At 41.7% G+C, this 27724-nt stretch overlaps 1 protein-coding gene across 2 annotated transcripts in view; it reads left to right on the plus strand.

Annotated features, from left to right (window-relative positions):
• The first annotated feature begins 14376 nt into the window (after nt 1-14376).
• LOC139409354 (E3 ubiquitin-protein ligase SH3RF1-like) overlaps nt 14377-27724 on the plus strand; it is a 63830-nt gene continuing 50482 nt past the window's right edge. The window contains exons 1-2 of one of the 2 annotated variants that reach the window (XM_071154375.1): nt 14377-14668; nt 15742-16250. In XM_071154375.1, coding sequence (XP_071010476.1) covers nt 15876-16250 — 375 coding nt within the window. In that variant the 5' untranslated portion in view covers nt 14377-14668; nt 15742-15875. The remainder of the gene's footprint in view (nt 14669-15741; nt 16251-27724) is intronic. The other variant, XM_071154374.1, reaches the window with a different exon arrangement.

Below are 27724 nucleotides of genomic sequence, written 5' to 3' on the forward strand. Positions count from 1 at the left end.
GACAAAAGAAACGGCTATGTGAGAATGTGGTTCATTGACTACAGCTTAGCGTTCAACACCATAGTGCCCACAAAGCTCATCACTAAGCTAAGGAGCCTGGAACTTAACACCTCCCTCTGCAACTGGATCCTGGACTTCCCGACGGGCCGCCCCCCAGGTAGTAAGGGTAGGCAACAACACATCTGCCACGCAGATCCTCAACACGGGGGCCCCTCAGGTGCGTGCTTAGTCCCCTTCTGTACTCCTTGTTCACTTACGACTGCGTGGCCAAGCACGACTCCAACACCATTAAGTTTGCTGACGACAACGGTGGTAGGCCTGATCACTAACAACGATGAGACAGCTTATATAGAGGTCAGAGACCTGGCATTGTGGTGCCAGGACAACAACCTCTCCCTCAACATGAGCAAGACAAAGGAGATGATCGAGGACTACAGTAATGACCCAAATTCACATCGACGGGGCTGTAGTGGGGTGCGTCGAGAGTTTAAAGTGTTCACATCACCAGCAAACTATCATGGTCCAAACACCAAGAAAGTCGTGAAGAGGGCATGAAACACCAACACCAATTAACAAGACATTACAAACAACCACAAATCAAGACTTGACAAACATTCAACAAGTACACAATACAGACAATTAAAATACCTGACAGGAAGCACATTTAACATTCAGTTGATGCTTTCTATTTCCTGTCCAGTCATATGGTCTATCGCATTAGATGTTCTTTTATTATATCTTTCTTTGCTGCAGATGACCATATAACTGGACAGTACTCTAAGTGTGATAGGACCAGGGATTGACCATATAACTGGACAGTACTCTAAGTGTGATAGGACCAGGGATTGACCATATAACTGGACAGTACTCTAAGTGTGATAGGACCAGGGATTGACCATATAACTGGACAGTACTCTAAGTGTGATAGGACCAGGGCTTGAATCACCTGATTCAGTGTGCTAGATGTTACATAATCTCAACATTTTCTTGTAACAGCATCTTAATAACAATATTATCTATGTATTCTGACCATGATAAAGCTGTGTCCAACATGACGCCTAGTAGGTTTTTTTTTCTTTACTTGCTCTACATGCGTTCTCTTCATCAACAAATTCAATTGGGGATCATCAGCAAGCATATATCTTGAACCAAATATAATAAATTTCATTTTAGAAATGTTCAACACCAATTTGTTCATTTCAACCCCCTCAGACACCATTCTTAGTTCACTGCTTAATACATCTGTTAGCTCATTACATTCTGATGCTGTGCTATACATTGTAGTCGTCAGCATACATGACCACACTTGCTTTGTTCATTACTGAAGATAAATCATTAGTAAAGTTAGAGTAGAGAAGTGGGCCTAGACAACTTCCTTGAGGAACACCACAGTGTATATCTTTACTGTTTGAAAATCTAACATTAAAGAACTATTTTTGCCTTCTCCTGGATAGATAGCTTTCCATCCAGGATAGAGATGCAGACTTAAGACCATAACATTTGAGTTTACCTAGTAACAGTTCATGATCAATTACATCAAAAGCAGCACTGAAATCTAGCAACACTGCACCAACTAACTTCCTGTCATCCATACTCTTTAACCAATCATCTGTCATTTGTGCTAAGGCCGTACTCGTAGAATGCCCTTTGTTTGCGTGCTGGAAATCCGTTATCAGACCATTACATGAGAAATAATCCTTGATTTGTACAGATACAATTTTTTCCAATAATTGACTTAACACAAGCACAAGCAAGTAGACTATTAGGACCAGTGAATGCAGATGTTTTATCCTTGGGTAGTGGAATAACCTTTGACTCTTTCCAGACTTCTGGGCACACCCCATACATCAAGCACTTATTACAAATATGAGCGATTGGGGTAGATATTTAGTTAGCTATAACTCTAAGCAATTTGGCGTCAAGATTATCTGTACCAGGTGACTTGTCATCCGAAAGAGACAACAGCGTTCTTTCTACCTCTTCCCTTTCTCCTTGATGAAATTTGAACCTGCATTGCCTCTCCTTCATGATACAATTTTTTTATTTTTTTTACCTTTATTTAACCAGGCAAGTCAGTTAAGAACAAATTCTTATTTTCAATGACGGCCTGGGAACAGTGTGTTAACTGCCTGTTGAGGGGCAGAACGACAGATTTGTACCTTGTCAGCTTGGGGATTTGAACATGAAACCTTTCCGTTACTAGTCCAACGCTCTAACCACTAGGCTACCCTGCCGCCCCGGGCCAGGGATTGACCATATAACTGGACAGGACTCTAAGTGTGATAGGACCAGGGATTGACATGGAGCCATCAGTTGGAATCATAGCATTCCTCAATTTGTCAACTTTGACTGGAAAATATTAATTCAACTAGTTTGCAATGTCATGTGGTTTTGTAATAAATATACCCTCTGATTCAGCAAAAGAGGCAGACGTTCGAATTCCTACCCATAATAGTGTTCAACGTTTTCCACAGCTTTTTCCCATCACCCTTTACTTCATCAATTTTGTGCTGATATAATCCCTTCTTCTTTCCTTTGTTTAGCTTGCTCACAAGATTTCTTAATTTACAAAAACTTTGGTTATCAAACAGAGTGCCAGATTTATCTGCTACTTTTAAGGCATTATAACGTTGAATCATTACATTTCTCAGCTTATCAACAATCCATGGGGCACCGTTTGACCTCACAGTGCATTTCCTTAAAGGGGTATGCTTATCAGCTATACTCATAAATTATTTCATAAAGAAACTTAGTGCCATTTCAGGATAGTCCTTACTGCACACTTCTAACCATTGCACATTCTTAATCTCATCCACAAATGAGTCCTGATTGAACCCTCTGCAGGACCTTGGGTAGATTACCTTAGGGCCAGCCTTTGGTATTTTAGTTTTCCTAGTGAGTGAGTCCTGATTGAACCCTCTGTAGGACCTTCGGTAGATTACCTTAGGGCCAGCCTTTGGTATTGTAGTTTTCCTAGTAAGTGAGTCCTGATTGAACCCTCTGCAGGACCTTGGGTAGATTACCTTAGGGCCAGCCTTTGGTATTGTAGTTTTCCTAGTGAGTGAGTCCTGATTGAACCCTCTGTAGGACCTTGGGTAGATTACCTTAGGGCCAGCCTTTGGTATTTTAGTTTTCCTAGTGAGTGAGTCCTGATTGAACCCTCTGTAGGACCTTCGGTAGATTACCTTAGGGCCAGCCTTTGGTATTTTAGTTTTCCTAGTGAGTGAGTCCTGATTGAACCCTCTGTAGGACCTTCGGTAGATTACCTTAGGGCCAGCCTTTGGTATTGTAGTTTTCCTAGTGAGTGAGTCCTGATTGAACCCTCTGTAGGACCTTGGGTAGATTACCTTAGGGCCAGCCTTTGGTATTGTAGTTTTCCTAGTGAGTGAGTCCTGATTGAACCCTCTGTAGGACCTTGGGTAGATTACCTTAGGGCCAGCCTTTGGTATTGTAGTTTTCCTAGTGAGTGAGTCCTGATTGAACCCTCTGTAGGACCTTGGGTAGATTACCTTAGGGCCAGCCTTTGGTATTTTAGTTTTCCTAGTGAGTGAGTCCTGATTGAACCCTCTGCAGGACCTTGGGTAGATTACCCTAGGGCCAGCCTTTGGTATTTTAGTTTTCCTAGTGAGTGAGTCCTGATTGAACCCTCTGTAGGACCTTCGGTAGATTACCTTAGGGCCAGCCTTTGGTATTGTAGTTTTCCTAGTGAGTGAGTCCTGATTGAACCCTCTGCAGGACCTTGGGTAGATTACCTTAGGGCCAGCCTTTGGTATTGTAGTTTTCCTAGTGAGTGAGTCCTGATTGAACCCTCTGTAGGACCTTGGGTAGATTACCTTAGGGCCAGCCTTTGGTATTGTAGTTTTCCTAGTGAGTGAGTCCTGATTGAACCCTCTGTAGGACCTTGGGTAGATTACCTTAGGGCCAGCCTTTGGTATTTTAGTTTTCCTAGTGAGTGAGTCCTGATTGAACCCTCTGCAGGACCTTGGGTAGATTACCTTAGGGCCAGCCTTTGGTATTGTAGTTTTCCTAGTGAGTGAGTCCTGATTGAACCCTCTGTAGGACCTTGGGTAGATTACCTTAGGGCCAGCCTTTGGTATTTTAGTTTTCCTAGTGAGTGAGTCCTGATTGAACCCTCTGCAGGACCTTGGGTAGATTACCTTCGGGCCAGCCTTTGGTATTGTAGTTTTCCTAGTGAGTGAGTCCTGATTGAACCCTCTGTAGGACCTTGGGTAGATTACCTTAGGGCCAGCCTTTGGTATTTTAGTTTTCCTAGTGAGTGAGTCCTGATTGAACCCTCTGCAGGACCTTGGGTAGATTACCCTAGGGACAGCCTTTGGTATTTTAGTTTTCCTAGTGAGTGAGTCCTGATTGAACCCTCTGCAGGACCTTGGGTAGATTACCTTCGGGCCAGCCTTTGGTATTGTAGTTTTCTTAGTGAGTGCAACCAAGTTATGATCACTGCAACCTAGTGCCACTGATACAGCTTTAGAACAATGTTCTAACTCCTTGGGAGGGAGGGTGAACAAATCAAGTTTGTCATACCTTAGATATGCTATGTCACCTCGTTCTCTTGCAGCCTTCATGACTGGTATTAGTTCCTTTCTTCTTTGACAGACTGCATAGAGAAATCCTCATTGATGAAGATGAAGGACCCTTTAAGACGTTTGGCTTTTTCAATGACTGCAAGTTATCCTTGGACCTGAGAAATTTCACTACAATTGGCCTGGGTCTGGTTCCATTGGCACCACCATTGGCACCACTAGTGACCCCTGGTTTCCCAGACCGGAGAGCACATTCCAGCTCAACCTGTTGATCCAATTGTAGCTCCTCAGAAAACAGTTTTCGAACTTTGTCCTCTGATTCAACCCATGTCTCACTTTGGCTCTCCTGGATACCATCTATTACAAGATTATTTCTCCTCGATTGTCCATCCAGGTAATCAGCCTTCCCAGACATGTTCTGGAGGCCCTCCCTGACTGTGGTGATTTCATTCTGCATAGAGGAACAGTTTCTGGGAAGTGTATCCCGTGTGGTCTTCAATACATCCACATCCAGTAATTGTAATTACTTTGCCACTATGGCCTATTTATTGCCTTACCTCCTGCCTTACCTCCTCACGCCATTTGCACACACTGTATATATATACTTTTTTTCTATTGTGTTATTGACTGTACGTTTGTTTACTCTGTGTTGTTGTTTGTGTCGCACTGCTTTACTTTATCTTGGCCAGGTCGCAGTTGTAAATGTGAACTTGTTCTCAACTGGCCTACCTGGTTAAATAAAGGTGAAATAAAAAATCAAATCAAATCCTTCATAGCGAACTGAAGTTTTTTTTTAATGTCTTGTACTTCTTTAGTCAGGTCGTCCAGCCGTTTGTTGGTCGACTCCATGATCATTTGTATGAAGCTTTTAAAGTTCTTTTCCTGCTGAAGTATCATTTCCTTGTAGAAAACGTTCTGCTCCTCCAAGGGTTCACGTACCTGCCCAGCAGAGATGTGATCCTCGTCTTTTTTCAGAGGCATGATAGTGCTAATAGTAGGACGAGCCCGCTATTCACTCCGTGAAATGAGAGACGCCGGCAGTAGAAAACTCTTGAAATCAGTAGTCCTAAAACCCAGACAAATAGAAGTGCGGTCCTAGCCACAAGGGCTAACCGCTTAGCGTGCTTGGTATCCGGCAATAGTAGACCTGGTTGCCTAGTTTGACAGCTAACAGATATGAATAGGAAAACTATTTTAAACTTTTATTAGCTAACTAGGTAGTTTGTTGTATTCAGCGTATGTGACAAATAACATTTGATTTGAAATAACAATATGCGAAAGTATTGTTTCACAGGGAAATTAAATTCGATGGCTGTGGGATGTGTTTAGTGTCTCAGAAAGACATTAAGTAAATGATGGAAATGAAGGAGACGATATACATTATGCTTCCACAGTCACTCCCCATAGTTTATGTTTCTAAGTGCTTTTGAGATTATACTAGCCCTTTCATGGTCCTTTAAAAATGAGGATGCATTGTCTATTCTATACAGTGGATTTAAAGCCCTGTTCCTAGCTCATGTTCTACACCCTATAATGATGTGAGTTATCTGTGTATCACAGAGCTAGAATGTGCATGGTCCTCCCTCCCCACTCCTCCTCTAAAATAGCTTTATTCCAGTCCCAGTAGTGTGAAGTTGCTATAGGTTAGTGTTTAAACCAGCACATTCAATATTTATGCTGTTATGTTTATTTGTTTGCCATTCAATTTCTAATTTACGAATTTCATTTCAAGTCTGCTATCTGAATTGCATTAGGTGGTCGTTGTATCTTCCCAAGTGTAACACATTCCACAAGCTGAAGTGGCAAATAAATGTCTGTGCCTGTTCATTTGCCAAATATACCAACAAATTATTGGATAATTGCAGAAGGGTGGATTGCTGAAGGAGGTAATTTCAGGGTTTATTGTGGTGCATACATGATGAGAATATCAACGCTTATCATTCTGCAGTGTCTATTTGATAAGTGTGTGTGTCTGATTTTCTGAAAATAATTCCATCCACATTCACACCCACCTTGATATCTCTTTATCTAAACAAATTTATATTCAGCTTACACACTGATTTGTTTGTGTCTAGGATTCTGCAATATTAATTTGTTCGTTTTATGTCTAAAATTGAATTCATGTCTATTCTGTGCATGTCTGTCGTATATAGCCTTCAAATGCTTAATTTGTATTGCTTGAATTCCAGCCAACACCTGCTGTAATTTTACCCCCAGCTCTTATGGCAATAAACCTGTGAATTTTGAATGTCTGATTTCACAGAATTACAGAAGTCAGAGGCATGAAAGAGGGGCTCTTAAGCCCTGATGATAACCATGGACTGTAGTCCTGTCCCGATCCTCTCAACAACTCCATTAACTACACTACAATTTCTACTATTAGAGCAAACTCAATCTCCATATTAAAGGGAATTCTACTGTCTACAAATTCCACTTATTGCAGTGGTCAGTTATTTTGTTGGTACTACCACAACCCTCATTTCTTAGATTTATGAGAGCAAAAAGACATCAAAAGGATATCATTAGTAGGTTTCTGTCCCATATTCTCCTATCCCATAATTAACAGTATCATTGGGGTGAAGTTAATTGATTTCTTGGTTGAATTTCTTGGCTTTCAGAGGAAAAGCTTCTGACACACATACAGTGCCGTGAAAAGTATTTGCCCCCTTTCTGATTTCCCCCCACTGGAATGCAGTGTTGGGTTTTCGCCAGACATAATGGGACCCATCTCGTTCACAAAGTTGACTCAAGAATGCCAAAAAGCACCTGGATGGTCATCAAGACTCTCGGAAGAATGTTCTATGGACAGATGAGTCAAAAGTATAACTTTTTGTATGACGTGTCCCATTATGCCTGGCGAAAGCAAAACTCTGCATTCCACAGTAAGAACCTTATACCAACGGTCAAGTATGGTGATGGTAGTGTGATGGTTTGGGGGTGCTTTGCTGCCTCAGGACCTGGACGACTTGCCTTAATAGAAGTAACCATGAATTCTGCTTTGTATCAGAGAATTCTACAGGAGAATGTCAGGCCATCCGTTTGTGAGCTGAAGCTGAAGCGCAACTGGGTCATGCAGCAAGACAATCCAAAACACACATTCAAGTCTACATGAAAATTTCTAAAAAGCAACAAATTTGATGTTTTGGAATGCCTTAGTCAAAGTCCAGACCTAATCTCAATTGAGATGTCGTGGCAGGACTTGAAACGAGCAGTTCGTGCTTGAAAACCCACAAATGTCACTGAATTAAAGCAGTTTTGCATGGAGGAGTGAGCCAAAATTCCTCCACAGCGATGTGAGAGACTGATCAACAACTACAGGAAGTGTTTGGTTGGAGACATTGCAGCTAAAGGTGGCACAACCAGTTATTGAGTGTAAGGGTGCAATTACTTTTTCACACAGGGCATTGGGTGTTGCATAACTTAGTTTATGAAATCAATTAAATAAGTAGGTAACTGTTGTGTTATTTGTTCACTCAGGTTCCCTTATCCCTTTAACTTCAGCGAGCAGGCCTTTCTAATCGACCTGGCTGGGGTATCATGGAAGGATATTGATCTCATCCCGTCAGTAGAGGATGCCTGGTTATTTTTTTTTAAATGCCTTCCTAACCATCTTAAATAAGCATGCCCCATTCAAGAAATGTAGAACCAGGAACAGATATAGCCCTTGGTTCTCCCCAGACCTGACTGCCCTTAACCAACACAAAAACATCCTATGGCGTTCTGCATTAGCATCGAACAGCCCCCCGAACAGTGATATGCAGCTTTTCAGGGAAGCTAGAAACCATTATACACAGGCAGTTAGAAAAGCCAAGGCTAGCTTTTTCAAGCAGAAATTTGCTTCCTGCAACACTAACTCAAAAAAGTTCTGGGACACTGTAAAGTCCATGGAGAATAAGAACACCTCCTCCCAGCCGCCCACTGCACTGAAGATAGGAAACACTGTCACCACTGATAAATCCACTATAATTGAGAATTTCAATAAGCATTTTTCTACGGCTGGCCATGCTTTCCACCTAGCTACCTCTACCCCGGTCAACAGCACTGCACCCCCCACAGCAACTCGCCCAAGCCTTCCCCATTTCTCCTTCTCCCAAATCCAGTTAACTGGTGTTCTGAAAGAGCTGCAAAATCTGGACCCCTACAAATCAGCCGGGCTAGACAATCTGGACCCTTTCTTTCTAAAATTATCTGCCAAAATTGTTGCCACCCCTATTACTAGCCTGTTCAACCTCTATTTGTCTCGTCTGAGATTCCCAAAGATTGGAAAGCAGCTGCGGTCATCCCCCTCTTCAAAGGGGGGAACACTCTAGACCCAAACTGCTACAGACCGCTTTCGACTCTGTCAATCACCACATCCTCATCGGCAGACTCGACAGCCTTGGTTTCTCAAATGATTGCCTCGCCTGGTTCACCAACTACTTCTCTGATAGAGTTCAGTGTGTCAAATCGGAGGGTCTGCTGTCCGGACCTCTGGCAGTCTCTATGGGGGTGCCACAGGGTTCAATTCTTGGACCGACTCCTTTCTCTGTATACATCAATGATGTCTCTCTTGCTGCTGGTGAGTCTCCGATCCACCTATACGCAGACGACACCATTCTGTATACTTCTGGCCCTTCTTTGGACACTGTGTTAACAACCCTCCAGGCAAGCTTCAATGCCATACAACTCTCCTTCCGTGGCCTCCAATTGCTCTTAAATACAAGTAAAACTAAATGCATGCTCTTCAACCGATCGCTGCCTGCACCTGCCAACATCACTACTCTGGACGGCTCTGATTTAGAATACGTGGACAACTACAAATACCTAGGTGTCTGGTTAGACTGTAAACTCTCCTTCCAGACCCACATCTCCAATCCAAAGTTAAATCTAGAATTGGCTTCCTATTTCGCAACAAAGCATCCTTCAATCATGATGCCAAACTTACCCTTGTAAAACTGACCATCCTACCAATCCTCGACTTCGGCGATGTCATTTACAAAATAGCCTCCAATACCTTACTCAACAAATTGGATGCAATCTATCACAGTGCCATCCGTTTTGTCACCAAAGCCCCATATACTACCCACCATTGCGACCTGTACGCTCTCATTGGCTGGCCCTCGCTTCATTCTCGTCGCCAAACCCACTGGCTCCATGTCATCTACAAGACCCTGCTAGGTAAAGTCCCCCCTTATCTCAGCTCGCTGGTCACCATAGCATCACCCACCTGTAGCACGCGCTCCAGCAGGTATATCTCTCTGGTCACCCCCAAAACCAATTATTTCTTTGGCCGCCTCTCCTTCCAGTTCTCTGCTGCCAATGACTGGAACAAACTACAAAAATCTCTGAAACTGGAAACACTTATCTCCCTCACTAGCACCAGCTGTCAGAGCAGCTCACAGATTACTGCACCTGTACATAGCCCACCTATAATTTAGCCCAAACAACTACCTCTTTCCCTACTGTATTTATTTTATTTTATTTATTTATTTTGTTCCTTTGCACCCCATTATTTTTATTTCTACTTTGCACATTCTTCCACTGCAAATCTACCATTCCAGTGTTTTACTTGCTATATGGTATTTACTTTGCCACCATGGCCTTTTTTTTGCCTTTACCTCCCTTATCTCACCTCATTTGCTCACATCGTATATAGACTTGTTTCTACTGTATTATTGACTGTATGTTTGTTTTACTCCATGTGTAACGTTGTATGTAATGTGTGTCGTTGTATGAGTCGAACTGCTTTACTTTATCTTGGCCAGGTCGCAATTGTAAATGAGAACTTGTTCTCAACTTGCCTACCTGGTTAAATAAAGGTGAAATAAATAAAATAAAATCTAATAATAGGTTTCGGTTGAAGATTCAGTATCAAAAATATGCAAAAGTTGAGAAAATTAGATAGGGGGCAAATACTTTTTCACAACACTGTACATGTTCACACATACATTCAACATTCATTGACATTCAGCTCTGGTCCCAAATCTAATTTGAACGTTTTTGCCCCAGGATGTAGTATTAAGTTAGAATGTTTTATCAGGGGAATACACGTGGAGAACTCTTTAAAAGTGGCCTTTTCTCAATAGATTAATGTTGGATATTTTGAGTTAAACCCAACAGATGTTCAATGAATTTTTGTGCTACATTTGAATTAACCTCTGCTCTAGTTTCAATTCATCTATACAGACCTACGTGGCAATTATTTTATAAAGTATTGTCAAGCAGTCTTGCTGGGTGGCAGTATTAGTGTAATGTACAATTGCAATTTCTCTAGGAAATTATTGCACTATTGAATTAAGGATAGAGTTTGATAGATGTTCTTCTCAGACAAAGAACATTTCCCCAAATTAATGACTCAGCTACTCATTCATTAAAAAAAATATTGTTTGTAGTTCTCTTGCCAAAGTTGATTATTTATGTCATAATGTGTAATGTGATTGCTACTCTGCCACAATCCTTTGAAATGTTTTTATTTTTCACCACTAATGATGAATAATACATCCCTTAATCACTATATGATATACATTTTATATATACATTTTTTGTGTCCATATTTGTCTTCAGAACTAGTTTACCGTTTACTGTACATGAGGCTGATTGTTGAATGCTTTATCATGGCTATCATGGCTGTCAGGTTTTCTCCCTCTAGGGAAAAATGGAGCATATGTCTTGTCCTGTCTCGCTTCTCTTTCCTCTCTCCTGCTTCTAGGCAATAACACAGCTGTCACCTTCATCGTGTGTGTGTGTAAGACCTTGCACATTAGAGTGTGTGTGTGAGGTGAGGGGGATGTGTGTGTGTGTGTGTGTGTGTGTGTGTGTGTGTGTGTGTGTGTGTGTGTGTGTGTGTGTGTGTGTGTGTGTGTGTGTGTGTGTGTGTGTGTGTGTGTGTGTGTGTGTGTGTGTGTGTGTGTGTGTGTGTGTGTGTGTGATGTGTATCAGTCTTGTTTATTACCAATAACATGGCTGTGGACTTGTTTCTTTCTGTCTTCAGATTGGGTCATTCTGAGTGACCATTACCTCTCAATGTCTGTGAATCACTCATGCTGCTTTCTACTGATGCAAATATTACATACCTGAGGCTCAGTCAGACGTCACACGGACTGGAAGGGTAAAATATGAGTGGAGGGCGGGACAGGGGGGATTATGCAGGAAAGGAGGGCGGGGGTTATAGTCCTAGGCTTTCACTCACCAGGGGGGTGGAGCACTGTCTCTGTCTCCACAGTGATGAAATATGACCTGAGAGCTCCTGCCAGCTTCTATGTGATCACTAGTGACAGAAGAGGGCCAACTCCATATAAATCTTTTGCTTTTATTGCTCTTTCCTTCTCCCTGTCTTCCCCCTCTCATCCCTCTCTCAGTATGCAGTGTCCTCAAACAAAGTCAGATCAATATAAATCACACTTTTTATTGTTTTCCTCTGCCTCTCTCCCTTTCGCTGATGCTGCTCAGGTTATGTGACTAATGGGGGAAATGGCCAGCCCTGATAAATTCTAGTAATAAGAGCAACACCCTCTGAAAGGGTTCAATCTCTTTCTTTCTTTCTTTCTTTATTTCTCTCTCTCTCTCACACACACATGCACACACACACACACACACACACACACACACACACACACACACACACACACACACACACACACACACACACTGTTTGCTGGAGACAAACACATGGAGAGATGCTGTTTACTACAGACAAATAGAGGTGTAAATGAAGTGTTGCTCTGATTCTCAGTGGAAGAGGTGTGGGGTCAGTGATGGGAAAGAGGTCTATCCCAGTGTCTGTGTTGCTCAGAATGCTTAGCATAATCTTCTCTATGGCAGCCTGCTGCACATCCTTATAATATCCACAAGCTTAGGGGTTGATTTGATTTAGCTGAACTTGGAATGGAGGACAGGGTCATGGTGATGGAATGGAGGACAGGGTCATGGTGATGGAATGGAGGGCAGGGTCGTGGTGATGGAATGGAGGACAGGGTCATGGTGATGGAATGGAGGACAGGGTCGTGGTGATGGAATGGAGGACAGGGTCATGGTGATGGAATGGAGGGCAGGGTAATGGTGATGGAATGGAGGACAGGGTCATGGTGATGGAATGGAGGACAGGGTCGTGGTGATGGATTGGAGGACAGGGTCATGGTGATGGAATGGAGGACAGGGTCATGGTGATGGAATGGAGGACAGGGTCATGGTGATGGAACGGAGGACAGGGTCATGGTGATGGAATGGAGGACAGGGTCGTGGTGATGGAATGGAGGACAGGGTCATGGTGATGGAATGGAGGACAGGGTCATGGTGATGGAATGGAGGGCAGGGTAATTAATGGTGATGGAATGGAGGGCAGGGTCGTGGTGATGGAATGGAGGACAGGGTCATGGTGATGGAATGGAGGGCAGGGTCGTGGTGATGGAATGGAGGGCAGGGTCGTGGTGATGGAATGTAGGGCAGGGTAATGGTGATGGAATGGAGGGCAGGGTCGTGGTGATGGAATGGAGGAAGATAAGGGGGTGAGTGATGGTAGATAAAGATAAAGAACCAAAATGCCATGATATCATTCTTGCGTCACACTTGCACTATGTGCACATACTTTCTGCAAGCTGACACAAATCTAACCTTTGAGCAGTCATGTGGAAAAAAGTATTGAAGGGACATAAAACAAAATACAGTGGATTTAGTGGATGTTTTGAGAGCGAAGCAAAAATATACTGTTTTTGTGAGATGTTGGTAATTTTTTAGTTCCTAAAATACATGATTATCTTCCATGGTAAGGTTTCACTACTTCTACCGTAGGCTTCTATGGCTTATTATTGCTGCGGACGTTAATAACAACCTAACATTATTACAAGGAAGGGTTTTGCTAGGGCAGTGGTTTCCGAAAATTGGCGTCTGCAGAAGTACTGCAGGGGGTCTGCAGCCAGATCTCAATTGTTTTTCTGTTATTATTTTTAGACATTTCAATGTTTTATATATTTTTTACATTTCATTTTAAATATATAAATATTGATAGCAACAACAGATTAAACAAATGTGGCAAAGGGGTCTGTGGATTGGAGGGTGCAATACAATACAATGTAATATTAATATTACAATGTAATATTAATATTATATTTACAATATACTCTTAGATGTATAACAGGGCCTTGTATTCCCTAAAATGTTGTTTTCAACATAATTTAAGCTCAGAGGGGTTGGGTTAAATGCGGAAGACACATTTCAGTTGAATGCATTCAGTTGTACAACTAACTAGGTTTCCCCTTTCCCTTTCAAACTGCAAGATTGTCTATCTGCCCCATGGGAAATGTGTAGAGTTGCATAAAGCTTTAAAAAGGTACAAATGTATCTCTGCCCCATGGCAAAATGTATAGAGTTGCAAGGAATTAGCTTAAAACGGCAACATTTTCTCTCCAATGCGAAGAGGGGGCCTTTAAAATGTTCTTTCCCAGGGCCAGATACCTGGTTAGTCCCTGCCATCCAATACAGAAGTAATAGTAAACTCCTTGTATGCTATTTTTATCGCACACTAAAGTCGGAGTTGTGTTCTGATTTTGAGGGGGTCCCTGATGAATTTGCTATTACAAAAGGCGTCCTCGAACTCAAAAAGGTTTGGAATGCCTGGGCGAGTGGTTTCAAATACAGTAGCCTACTACTTGACAGTAATCAAGATGAATTATCAACAGCATTTATTTCGTTAAATTATTTTATGAATGTAAAAATACTAACTCATGGAGTAGTGAAACATATTTTGAGTGTGCGTGAAATGTTTACACGTTGACTGTTGAGTTGACACCAACCTATGGTTGACACATATCATCACGCCCTCCCGCCTCGTTGAAGTATCTTGGGCGTGTTCCATAGAATCAATCTAGTTCATCATGGCGTTCTGATACGGCAGCTGGAGTTGGTTTCTCCGTCGGTCTTTCCCAAACCGTGAATTTGCCAGTTTACATGCTCTCTCGGGCTATTTCGGAAAGTGCAGAATACAATTGCGTGTAAAGATTATTTTCTCTGTGAAGCAGAATAAACTGTGAAAACTATATTACCCGCCAAATAGGCTCTTTCCAAAGTCGCTCATTCCTTGCTTGCTATCCAAGTCGGAGAGAGAAATTGTTCGGAAAGGAGAGGAGGGGTGGAAGAGGAGGCCCGTCTTTGAGGTAGCTAAGATTTGTGTTTTCAAGGACGATTGTTTTCTAACATCAAACATATAATACACAAACTAATGGTAGGTCATTCAATGCCATTTTAATTGTTGAGTCAGTTACATTGGTTTACACACTAATAACTAGTAACGTTACTCACAGCGAACTTTTGACACACTGTTCATCAACAAGCTAGCTAGCTAGCCAACAAGCTAATCTCGGTTATCAACATAATCATGCAGGACATAACTTTTTTCTTATGACCGAGATTAGTTGTGGCTGTAATGTGTCTAATTGTTTTTCATACTTGGACATTGTAGCAAAGTTACGCAAGACCACTGGATGTTTTTCAGATTTGTAGAATGTTTTATTTTTTTGCGAAAGATTTACTATTCTGCATGTAGCCTCTTTCAGAGCTCTGCTCCCAAATCTTGCGTTCTACGAAGTGGTCGTATTGTTTCGCAATACTAGTAAGATACATTTGTAAGAAATATAACTAATTTACTACAGTCAGGGATTATGAGGATCCCTTATGAAATTGTCACGGATATCCTCTCCGTTCGTTCTGGACACAGTGAAAAATGCACACACCGGTTTTGAGTTTAACGCGGTTGTAGTGCATGTAATCCCACTGCTTGAATGTGTCAACATCTCTCGCCAGGGTTTCTATAATGCTCTTTAATCTAATAATAGGCTACACTTGTGATTTGAGTCCGTAGGGAATTGAATATATGAAATATTAATTTGGGATTATTTTGCGTCTGCAGTCAACAAATGGCAAATGCTCTAGTTGCAAAACGATTTGATCAGTTAGGATTGACAGATATAAATGGGACAATGAGAGCATATCAGTAATATTGTAGAATAGGACGTGCAGCCTGGCATGTTATGTTCCTTTTTACCTTTGGGTGTGACTGGCAGGATGACAGAGAACTTTGGAATGTAAGGGTCTTGAACTTTGTTACATTCCACATTTTATACTAGCAGTAAATAGCGTAATACCTTGTTTTATATGCAGTACTCAAACTATTGCCAATTCATATTTTTATATGTGGATGACAACAAACTAATTTACCCCCATATTACAGCTGATGCAGGCGCTATGGCCATAGCTGCGGCATGGGAGTGACGTGATTGCACGGACACGGTTTCCTATACACAACCCCCACCACCATGCTCTTCCCACTGAAGTAGAAGCAAATCTCAGAGGTGGAGACAAAGAATGGACGAGTCGGTGCTGTTGGACTTGCTGGAGTGCCCAGTGTGTTTGGAGCGGCTGGATGCCACAGCCAAGGTCCTCCCTTGCCAGCATACCTTCTGCAGGCGCTGCCTCCAGAGCATTCTGGGCTCCCGGGGAGAGCTGCGCTGCCCAGAGTGTCGCACGCTGGTGGAGTGTGCTGTGGACGAGCTGCCCAGTAACATCCTCCTGGTGCGGCTGCTGGACGGCATCAAACAGAGGCCCCGCCGGGTGGGCCCCGTAGCTGGAGTCTGCGCCAATGGCACAGCCGGCGTCAGGGTGCAGGGCAACGGGCCCAGAGACCCAGGAGTTCCAGGAGCACAGCCCCAGAGAGCCCAGGCTAAGACCACCCCAGTGAGGGTAAGTAGTCCTCTTTCAGGGGGTCGATAAATATGGATGAATGAGCAAGTATGTGGTTTCCCATGGTTCGAGCCAGTTTGGAAACAAAACAAAGCAAATCTGCAGGGATTAAATATACTGAACGAAAATATAAATGCAACATGCTACACTTTCAAAGATTTTACTGAGTTAGTTCATATAAGGAAACCAGTCAATCAAATTCATTAGCCCTCAATCTATGGATTTCACATGACTGGGAATACAAATATGCATCTGTTGGTTACAGACAGATACCTTAAAAATGATCATCCTGAAACATGAGGTGATGGCGACAGACTGTAGCTTATGCCTGCCCAAAACCATAACCCCACTGCCACCATGGGGCACTCTTTTCACAATGTTGACATCAGCAAACTGCTCACCCACGCAATGCCATACACGTGGTCTGCAGTTGAGGCCAGTTGAACGCACTGCCAAATTCTCTAAAACAACATTGGAGGCGGCTTATGGTAGAGAAATTAACATTAAATTCTCTGGCAACAGCTCCTGTGGACATTCCTGCAGTCATCATGCCAATTGCACGCTCCCCCAACTTGAGACTTCTGTGGCATTGTGTTGTGAGACAAAACTGCACATTTTAGTGGCCTTTTATTGTCCCCAGCAAAAGTTGGATCTGTGTAATGATCATACTGTTTAATCAACATCTTTACATGCTACACCTGTCAGGTGGATGGATTATCTTGGCAAAGGAGAAATGCTCACTAACTAACAGGGATGTAAACAAATTTGTGCACAACGTTTTAGAGAAATAAGCTTTTTGTTCGTATGAAACATTTCTGCAATCATTTATTTCAGCTCATTAAACATGGGACCAACACTTTACACGTTGGGTTTATATTGTTGTTCAGTGTAGCAGCATGTTGTGTTACTGGCTCTAATCGTTGACCCACATTAGCTATTATCATAGTCAGCTAGCCAGCTGTAGGATCACTAACAGCCCAGTGCTGAATACAACCAGGACTACTGAGCAGATGACAATTTAGCCAACAAATTATTCCATCCTCCTGGCCTCTGAGTACAATAGTGTCATGAGGTTAATATTAAGAGATTTGTGAGCTGATGTTGACTCATGAAATAGAATGGAACGTTGTTGTGCCAGGTACCTGTTGTAGTGATCGTTTTGGATTGAAGGTGAAGGCTGTAGGTGTTTGTTAGGACTGACAGTTACTGTGCAGCACAGAGAGACAGTCATCAGTGATGATGCAGAGCCAGAGGTAAGTTCAAGAATCCTATTAGCTCTCTGCCAACCAGCTTGCTGCTCTGAAGGCCAATTTATGCAGCTGAGGCAAACCGACTACCCTAACAATAGACAGCAGAACTTTCTCCCTCACTCCTCACTAGGAGCCACAGGGATAAGACTGGTTGAGGTGTAAGGTGGATATTTGAGATCATATGCAACAGTCCATGATATTCTTACATTTTAGTCATTTAGCAGACATTCTTATCCAGAGATTATTCAAATCAAATTTTATAGGTCACATACACATGTTTAGCAAATGTTAAGCAAAATGATTGTGCTTCTGCCTCTGACAGTGCAGTAATATCTAAGTTTCACAACATATACCCCCAAAAAACACATACATCTAAGTAAGAAATGGATTAAGAATATATATACATATGTCAGAGCAGCATTGGACTAAGATAGTGGCATAGTATAGAGTACAGTATATTCATATGAGATGGGTGATGAAATATTTACAAACAATTAGTGACTGGTAAGATTATAGAGTACAGTTTACACATGGGATGAGGCATTCAAGATACAAAGACATTATTAATGTGGCCAGTGATTTCTAATCTATGTCTATAGGCAGCAGCCTCTGATGTGCTGGATGTGGCTGTTTAACGGTCAGTGGTGTAGTATAGAATACAGTATATACATATGAAATGGGTGATGCAATATGTAACCACAATTCTGAAAGTGACTAAGATACCGTAGAATAGTGTGGAGTACAGTTAATACATATGAGATGAGTAATGCTAGATACGGAACATTATTAAAGTGGCTAGGGATCCATTTCTAAAAGTGGCCAGTGATTCCTAATCTATGTCTATAGTGATGGCTGTTTAGCAGTTGGATGGCCTTGATAGAAGCTGTTTTTCAGTCTCTTGGTCCTAACTTTGATACTTAAGGTGCAATTATGGTTAAGTACCTTGCTCAAGGACACATCGTCAGATTTGTCACCGAATCTGTTTGGGGATTTGTACCAGCGACCCTTCGGTTACTGACCAAACTGCTAGGCTACCTGCTGCTCAAGGCAGTGCTTGTTTAGATTTTTGCTCTCTCAATAGCATGTCGTCTGCTCGTTCTCACCCGCAAACAAATACAAGCGTTCTTTTTAATTTGAATAATCTAGGAAAATGTTAAGTACAATGCTTACTTGCATTCTCTCTTATGAAATATCTTATGAAATAGCCTACCAGTGATATAACATAAGATTAGATTGTCCGTTACATGCAGTAATGTTTAGGTGTGATATGGGCTGGCTTCATTCAGTATTTAGGTCTTGACAAGTTCTTTGGTGTATTGTCCCTCATTCAAGAACTTCAAGGAAGGAGCTGGATAGATGGAAGGATGTCCAGGTTGTATGTAGAGTCAGTGGAATACTGTGTTACTGTATCCGTTTTAACTATGCAGGTACAGAGATCACGTTTTCTGTTGGAGAAACTCCCTAATGCTGGTTGAACCTCATTTACTGTAGCAGTACATCAGAAGTCTGCTCATTTCAAAGGGGTTTGGGTGCGTTGGAATTTCCTTCTATTCAGAAAAGCCTGTTTGTTGGAGATAAGAGCTGGTCACACTTGTTACTGCTCCATTATTTGGTCCTTTTGAGGTTTTTTATTCTCATTCTGTTATATGATCCCCTCAGTAAGGAGATGAAACTCTCAATGCCCTGAGCTATTAGCCTAAAGGCGTCAGCATGCTTCAGTTCAGCTGGCAGCTATCCAAAATCGTCTAGGTGAACCGAATGAGCGTGCTCGCATAAAATACCTTATGAGAAATAAGCGGCAATAGTACTGTTTGTCCATTTTGAGATGCCGTGGCCAGTAAACACATCCTCAAAATAGTTTGAATCTGTCAATAATTGATGTCTACCTAACATGTTTGGTGCAGTATTCCTCAATATAAAAATGTGCATGAAAACGAGTAGTCTCTCGTTGAATGACAACAAAGACGTGACAAAATAATCCCTGCTGTTGTCCAATCACCAAGGAAGGGGCGTAGACTTCACCTACCGACTTTGGCTTGCCTCAAGACATGTTTTGGTGTGCCCCAACATCCCAAAAAACCCTCACAAAGTCCAAAATTATCAAAATGTCACTATGTTGTCATAGTATATGCACAAACTCTTCTCAATGGTTTAGTCTTGGAAGCATGCGGACGCCTTAAGCCCCTGCCTAGAGCACACACACACCACACCAATACACGCTGGGTGACATTCAAAACCACTGTTTTTGTAAGTGTACGCCAAATGTCTTCAAAGCACATTCAGCTTAATTTCCCAGCATATCCCTGCAATAGCATGTTGTGTCCTTGTGAAGTCTTCTGCAGGCCCTCCCAGGGCATCTTACCATACAGAGAGAGAGATGAATGGGAGGGTAATGCAGGTGGAATATGTCACAACATGAAAGGCCAAGATCAAAGCGTTGGCTGGCTGGGTACTAGCCCGGTCTGATCCCTCCCTGCCTGCCTGCACAGTGCGTCCAAGAGTGCTGGACCTTGGGGACCCTTTGCCTCGCTGCCCCTGCTTGGCTCTCCTCCTATTGGACTCAGTCATCTACCACACCACACAAACTCCCTCGCTCAATCTCTCCTATTGTCCTCAGTCTCGCCTTCGGTTGTTGTTGTGTCCCTCAGTCTTTGAACTGGCCCCTTCAGATCGGTTCTCCTGTCCAACCCTGTCTCTCCCTCCAATTCTTATCTGGACCGAAGAATGGATGGATGGGGGGTGGAGCCTGGCAGACAGATGCACAACAGGGTTTTGTTTCTGCTTTCCTCTGATCTGACTGATACTGGCATCAGGAGCGTCTCAGGGAGAGTTGTGGGTTTGGGGGGTAGGGATGCTGCTAGTGGCAGACTAAAGTTTAGGAAAGAATGCTATGGAAACGGGTCCCTCCCTCCTCTGACCCTGCCTTGTCACAGTGTAACAGAAGTCACAGTTGTGTGACACCGTGGCCCTAGCGTGTCTTTGATGAGGTGGAATAAAGGAGCAGGGTAGGTAGCCTCAGTGAAAAGCTGTGTGACTGGAGGTTAGCTCTGTCTCTCAGATTACTGGGATATTTTGTCATCCTGGTTTTATGTTGATTCATTCTAGAACAACCGTAGTTTTCCATCTTCCCATAAGTTTATATGAAATAGAAGTCTTTATCGTGTGATGTGGGCAAAATCCATTGTAAGTGTGGTTCAGAGGTCGTGGCGGTGTGGGGTCGCAACCAGCAGGGTCGGATGAAAAGTACATGCTCATTAACACAGAGAAAGCACACGATGGGGAGAGAGAGTGGTTCCCCTGGATGGCTTTCATTTATATTTTAGTCTTAGAAATTATTCAAAATAAAGGGTAGGCTAGTTTTAAAACTGAATAGCTGAGGCTATGTGATGATTAGTCCTTTTGTCAGCAATAGATTGCTATATGTGTGGACGATTGACCAGGTTTCTTCAAACTGACAACAGACTAGTAGAAACAATAAGTGCAATTGGAACATGGCTCTCTCAATAATAGATCTGGAATTGTTCTACAGCTGGTGTCATTGTCACAGGTACACTTTTGATGGGACATTAGCCTTGTGTGAAACCTAGCACGTACATCTGTAGAGGAGGTTATTTGACAACCTGCTCAATGGCAAATGTTGATTAACAACACCGGGGAAGGGCTGCGTGAGGTCGTGAGCTGGACCTCCTGTGGTGTGTGTTGAGTGGAGAACTGCAGCAGTATCCTTTTTAACTGAAGCTCGGGGGGGGGGATAAGGCCGTTGTTTCCTCTGTAGTAATGAGGCCTTAGTACAACTCCCCCTCTGTCTTTATTGTCTTTTCTCTATTTCTGATCCGCATATCTCCATGAATTGACTTCAAAACGAACAGGGAGCAAAAGGAAAACTCATTAATTTAGCTGCTGCCTATTGGATGTAGCTCCAAGTCCAATTTCCTGTTCCCTGTTAGAAATAGCATAGCATTTCTGTGTAAAGTAGTTTTTTTCCGTCTTTGTTTTGTACTTGTTTTCTTCCTCCAGTCTTTGGAGTTTTTTTTTTTTTATAGAAAGGAGGAATGTTGTTTACTGCTATGTCCTGGTGTAAAAGTGTCTCATTAAATTCCAGTGCTCCTCCCTGCGTCTGAGGCCGATGAGTCGCGCTGTTGGCCCTCTTTGATGACGACGTTGTTGGCGGCGTTTCCTGCTCGCTGTCTGGCTGACCTCGGCATGTGTGATGGAACACCCTCATTACACCCTCACGCTGCCCACACACTGGCAAATGCATACTTACTGCTCTCCACTGGGAACGATTGAACCGGCCCTATACCTTTCTCTCTTCTCCCGTGGGTAAATCTGTTAAATTAACTTTTTTGACAGCACCGCTTTTGATTTCAATGTAACCTTCTATACATTTTTGCCTATTGTAGAAGTGCCAAAACAGTCTAGAGATAATGGTGCTCAAAATTGACCCATTTTTTTCATTCACCACCATACCATAAGAATAGATAAACGTTTGAGGTTGATATCATTTAAAAGCTTACAAAAAGGGGTTTCAAGCTATTTAATCATTTCTGGGGGGGGAAAAATTAATTTATATTAAATAGTAAATTATATTGCTATTTTTATCTAAAAATAATAAATACGTACATTCAGATTTTTTTTCATGTTAATTTACATGACCAGTTAAAAGTTTTAGAATATCTTCACATTCAAGGTTTTTCTTTATTTGTACTATTTTCTACGTTGTAGAATAATAGTGAAGACACTAGCACATATGAAGACACTATGAAATGGCACATATGAAATCATGTAGTAACCAAAAAAGTATTAAACAAATCTAAATATATTTTTGTATTTGAGATTCTTCAAATAGCCACCCTTTGCCTTGATGACAGCTTTGCACACACTTGGCATTCTCTCAACCAGCTTCACCTGGAATGCTTTTCCAACAGTCTTGAAGGAGTTCCCACATGCTGTGCACTTGTTTGATGGTTTTCCTTTACTCTGCGGTCTGACTCATCCCTAACCATCTCAATTTGGTTGAGGTCGGGAGATTGTGGAGGCCAAGTCATCTGATGCAGCACTCCATCTCTCCCCTTCTTACACAGCCTGGAGGTGTGTTTTGGGTTATTGTCCTGTTGAAAAACAAATTATAGTCCCACTAAGCCCAAACCAGATGGCATGGCGTATCGCTGCAGAATGCTGTGGTAGCCATGCGAGTTAACTGCCTTGAATTCTAAATAAATCAGTGTCACTAGTAGAGGTCGGCCGATTAATCGGAATGGCCGATTTAATTAGGGCCGATTTCAAGTTTTCATAACAATCGGAAATCGGTATTTTTGTGCGCCGATTTTTCCTAATATAAATATATATATATTTTTTTTATACCTTTATTTAACTAGGCAAGTCAGTTAACTTGTTATGGCTGCAATCCCAATATCGGGATCAATATGACAACTACCAGTGAAAATAGAGGGCGCCAAATTTAAACCACAGAAAACTCAGAATTACAATTCCTAAAACATACATGTGTCTTATATAATTTTAAAGCTATTCTCGTTGTTAATCCCACCAAAGTGTCCGATTTCAAATAGGCTTTTCAGCGAAAGCACTACAAACGATTATGTTAGGTCTCCACCAAACCACAATAAGCACAGCCATTTTTCAGCAAAATATAGCATTCACAAAAAGCATAAATAAAGATAATTTAAGGTTATTGATTAATTTTATCTTCATCAGATGACACTCATAGGACTTCATGTTACACAATACATGCATGTTTTGTTTGATAAAGTTCATATTTATATAAAAAAATCAGTTTACATTGGCGCGTTAGATTCACTAGTTCCAAAAACATCAAGTGATTTTGCATAGCCACATCGTTTCAACAGAAATACTCATCATAAATGTAGATGATAATACAAGTTATACACATGGAATTATAGATATACCTCTCCTTAATGATGCAACCGCTGTGTCAGATTTAAAAAAAAAAGACATTTACGGAAAAAGCAACCCATGCAATAATCTGAGACGGCGCTCAGAACAGTAGCCAAATTAGCCTCCATGTTGGAGTCAACAGAAACCAGAAAATACATGATAAATGTTTCCTTACCTTTGATGAACTTCATCAGAATGCAGTCCTGGAATCCCAGGTCCACAATAAATGCTTGATTTGTTCGAAAATGTCCAATTAGCTACTTTGGTTAGTGCGTTTGGTAAACAATTCCAAAGTCACAAAGCGCCGTCCACTATAACGTGACAAAATGTCCAAAAGTTCCGTAACAGTCAGTAGAAACATGTCAAACGATGTACTGAATCAATCTTTAGAATGTTGTTTACATATATCTTGAATAACGTTCCAACCTGAGAATTAGAATTACTACAGATGAGCGGTGGAACGCAAGTCCTTCCCCTGTGAACGCACCTGGTGAAAGCATGGTCCACTCATGGCTGTGGTGACTGTTTCCTGTGTCAATCGACCCCCCCTTCACATTAGTCATCAGACAAAGTTCTATTGACTGCTGACATCTAGTGGAAGGCGTAGGAAGTGAAAACTCATCCATATCTCGCTGTAATTTCAATGAGACCTTGGTTGAAAATCTGCCACCTCCAGATAAAGAAAAACAACAGGAAATGGAATTTCTCAGGTTTTTGCCTGCTATATGAGTTCTATTATACTCAGACATAAGTCAAACCGTTTTAGAAACTTCAGTGTTTTCTATCCAATACTACTAATAATATACAAATATTAGAAACTATGACTGAGGAGCAGGCCGTTTGATATGGGCACCTTTCATCCAAGCTACTCAATACTGCCTCTGCAGCCATAAGAAGTTAACACAACACAACTAATTGGCTCAAATGCATTAAGAAGGAAAGAAATTCCACAAATTCACTTAACAAGGCTGTTAATTGAAATGCATTCCAGGTGACTACCTCATGAAGCTGGTTGAGAGAATGCCAAGAGTGTGCAGAGCTGTCAAGGCAAAGGGTGGCTATTTGAAGAATCGCATATTAAATATATTTAGAGTTGTTTAACACTTTTGTTTACTACATGATTCGATATGTGTTATTTCATAGTTTTGATGTCTAAACTATTATTCTACAATGTAGAAAATAGTCAAAATAAAGAAAAACCCTTGAATGAGTAGGTGTTCTAAAACTTTGACTGGTACTGTATGTTGTAGCTTAGACCCTATTTTACATAATCTGAAGTGTTTTTATTGTGCCCACCATCGTTTGATGAGAGACAACATGCAACCCACCCTGTACTCAAGAGCATGTTTTGGCTGATAAATGTAGTAAAATGGGAATAAAATAGAAACATCAACTTTCAAATAGTACCGTAAAGATGGTTGGAGGTCCACACATCAGAAAATGTTGACTTGAATGGGAATATCAGTTTTAAATTATACTGTCAAGCCTAAACTACAACAAGGAATGGGGATACCTTCAGTTCAGTTGCACAACTGAATGCATTCAACAGAAATGTGTCTTCTGCATTTAACCAAACCCCTCTCAATCATATGTGAATATGAAAAAAGGAGTTTACGCATTTTTAGATCATTGATGTTAGATTTAAAAATGGCAAAGTTTTTTTTATTTTTATAAAAAAAAATCTAGCTTTTAAATGATATCAAACTCAAAAGTTTGTTTTTTACAGTGATGATGGTGGTTGTCTCATGGTATGATATGCAAAATGGGTCAACTTTGAGCAGCTCTATCTCCTGAATGTTTTGGCATTCAGGTCCAAAAAGTAATTTTCTGACCACCTTCCATGGGCAAGTATGTATTGAAGGTTTCATTCAAATCAAAAGGGATGCTGTCAAAAAGTGATTTAATTGAAATGGATTTACCCCCTTCTCGTTCTTTCACACATTGCCTTACCCTATCCCGACCCTAACGCTCTTCTCTCCTGTGAGTTTCCCATGGAGGTCCAGCGGGAGCTGGGAGCTAAGTGTATTATTATCATCCACCTAATGTCTGTCTTCGTGAAACCCTCACCATCTCTTCTTTCATGTCTCTAAGGGGCCCATCCTTTCTGCTAAGTGGCTTCTTCTGCCTCTCCCTTTATTCCTCTCTGCTTCTCCCTCTCCATCTGATCTCTCGGTCTCATATCTAGCTGGAGCCTGTGCCTATCTCCTTCCTTCTGGCTGTAGCCTGAAAAGGTTAATGAGATTGGCCAATCAATACCAGTCTAGTGAGACAGCACTGCTCACATTCTGGCACGAGCAAACACTTAGCCTAGACTTTGGCTGTACTGTGAGTGCTGTGTGTGTGTGTATGCTCGTTGTCACGGCATGATGTGTGGGTGTACATGTTGCCCATGCTGGTTATGCTATGGGAATGACTATGTCCCGCTCTGGGGTTGACATAATTCCAGGGGAGCGGATCAAAAGACTTAATCATAAGATTAAGGTGTAGCTATGGTTACTACCTCCTTTATAAGGCAGTATCGGTCCCTTGGTGAGGAGGGTGTGTTGGTTAGGGATTTTGAGAATGTTTTCACCTCAGACAAGGCGAATTAAATCTGTTTTTTCTCCATTAGTCTATCTCCGCAGACAGAACGGTGTGTTGGTGTTAATGTGTGTCTGATCTTTTTATCTGCCTCCCCAGACAAACCTTAGAAGCTGTGTGTGTTCAGACAGACCTGAAAAGCTGTGTGTGTTCAGACATCTGAGGGTGTGTGTGTGTGTATGTGTGTGTGTGTATGAAATGCCACAGGGAGTCGCAGGTTTCTGTATTCCTTCTAAACACTGGGCCTGTCTGGTCTCGTCCACACTGCTTTTGTGTTGTTCCTGTGTGTGTGTTCTGCGTCTTTGTTGTGAACTTTACAAGCTGTTTGAACTTTGGGTTTTGCTCTGATATGAAGTGGCTGTACATTAAGGCTTTAGCAGTGTGTCGATAAGCCCGTCAGGCAGAAAGGAATCAGGAAGGCAGGAATCAAAGGCATCCAGCAGAAGGGAATCATCCGGAATTAATCAGGCAGAGAGGTAGGCAACCAGGCAGACACAGGCAAGCAGGCAGGCGCCTTAGCAGCTGTTGCCCTCAGGGCAGAGTCACCTGCACCTTCTGCCTCCTGTCCTGACAGACTGACTCTCATATTCATGAGGGGGCGAGGCAGCCATATTTACTTTCATCAGGTATGTAAGGTTAATCAACGAGGAACTTTGCGTTCTATGGAAAATAATGCATGACTTGGTAGGTGTGTTCCACGTCGTTAGCGGTGTGGCACTTACCTTCCATGGAGTTGCACTATTTTCCAGAGAATGCATAGAGCCCTGAGTTAATTGTACCTTATACCAAGGCTATATTTGCTGATAGAAATGTGTTCATCCACTGAAGTAGCTATCAAGTTTACTAGAAAGCTACTGTAGTTGCCTTGGTAACCAAACAGACTTGCTAGCTTAGCTAACCAAACCATCAGTCCTCATACAGTAGCTTGCTATTATGAAAATCGAATTCAACAATGTCAATGATTTCAATTCTACTTTTGCTTTCAAAAGGAGCTCAAACATAGAACATGTAAGAATGAACTTCATAGCCATGAATTGAACCTCTCATTACAGGAGAACAATGCACTCTCTAGCATGTCCTTCTAGCCAATCAGAATCGAGTTTTCAACACTGCCATGGTATAATCGAATGTAATGTAAGGCGTGAAACTAATATTTATTTGCATTACAACAACAACCTTGTGGAATTTATAGACTGTAATCTGTCACAATTCAATGTCTGAAGGTGTGGTGTGAATGTTGATTCTGTATAAGACTAGACTCTGGGTGGCCTAAACTCAGCTTTTGCCAACCTCAACCCCCCTCCTGACTAGGGATGCGACATTAGTTGAATAACCGTGTAACTAACAGTTGGATGAAGACTGGATGAAAATAAGATAAATGTCAACTGTTGAAATAGGCCTACATTTATTTTAGAATTTATTTTTATTAACTTTATTTTCATGTAGATAAACTTTACCTGATAGCGGGAGTGTTTACTAATGATTATAAGCTATTATTTTTCTAACTTAGTCTTTCTATTAAATTTTCTACATCCCCTTTAACATTCCTTTGATTCTCAAGCAGCTAATCGCTAGATGTGTGGGGATGTAGAGAGCGATAGTCCATGGCACTTCAGTAATAAAAATGTTGTGTGGACTTCCTTTTATAAAGTGCACATTTTCATTGCTTGCTAGTAAGTAAATCTGTATTAATTTAAAACATGTTGGATGTGTCTGACTTAATTAATT

The sequence above is a fragment of the Oncorhynchus clarkii genome, chromosome 5 (genome assembly GCF_045791955.1).
Source record: "Oncorhynchus clarkii lewisi isolate Uvic-CL-2024 chromosome 5, UVic_Ocla_1.0, whole genome shotgun sequence".
NCBI lineage: Eukaryota > Metazoa > Chordata > Actinopteri > Salmoniformes > Salmonidae > Oncorhynchus > Oncorhynchus clarkii.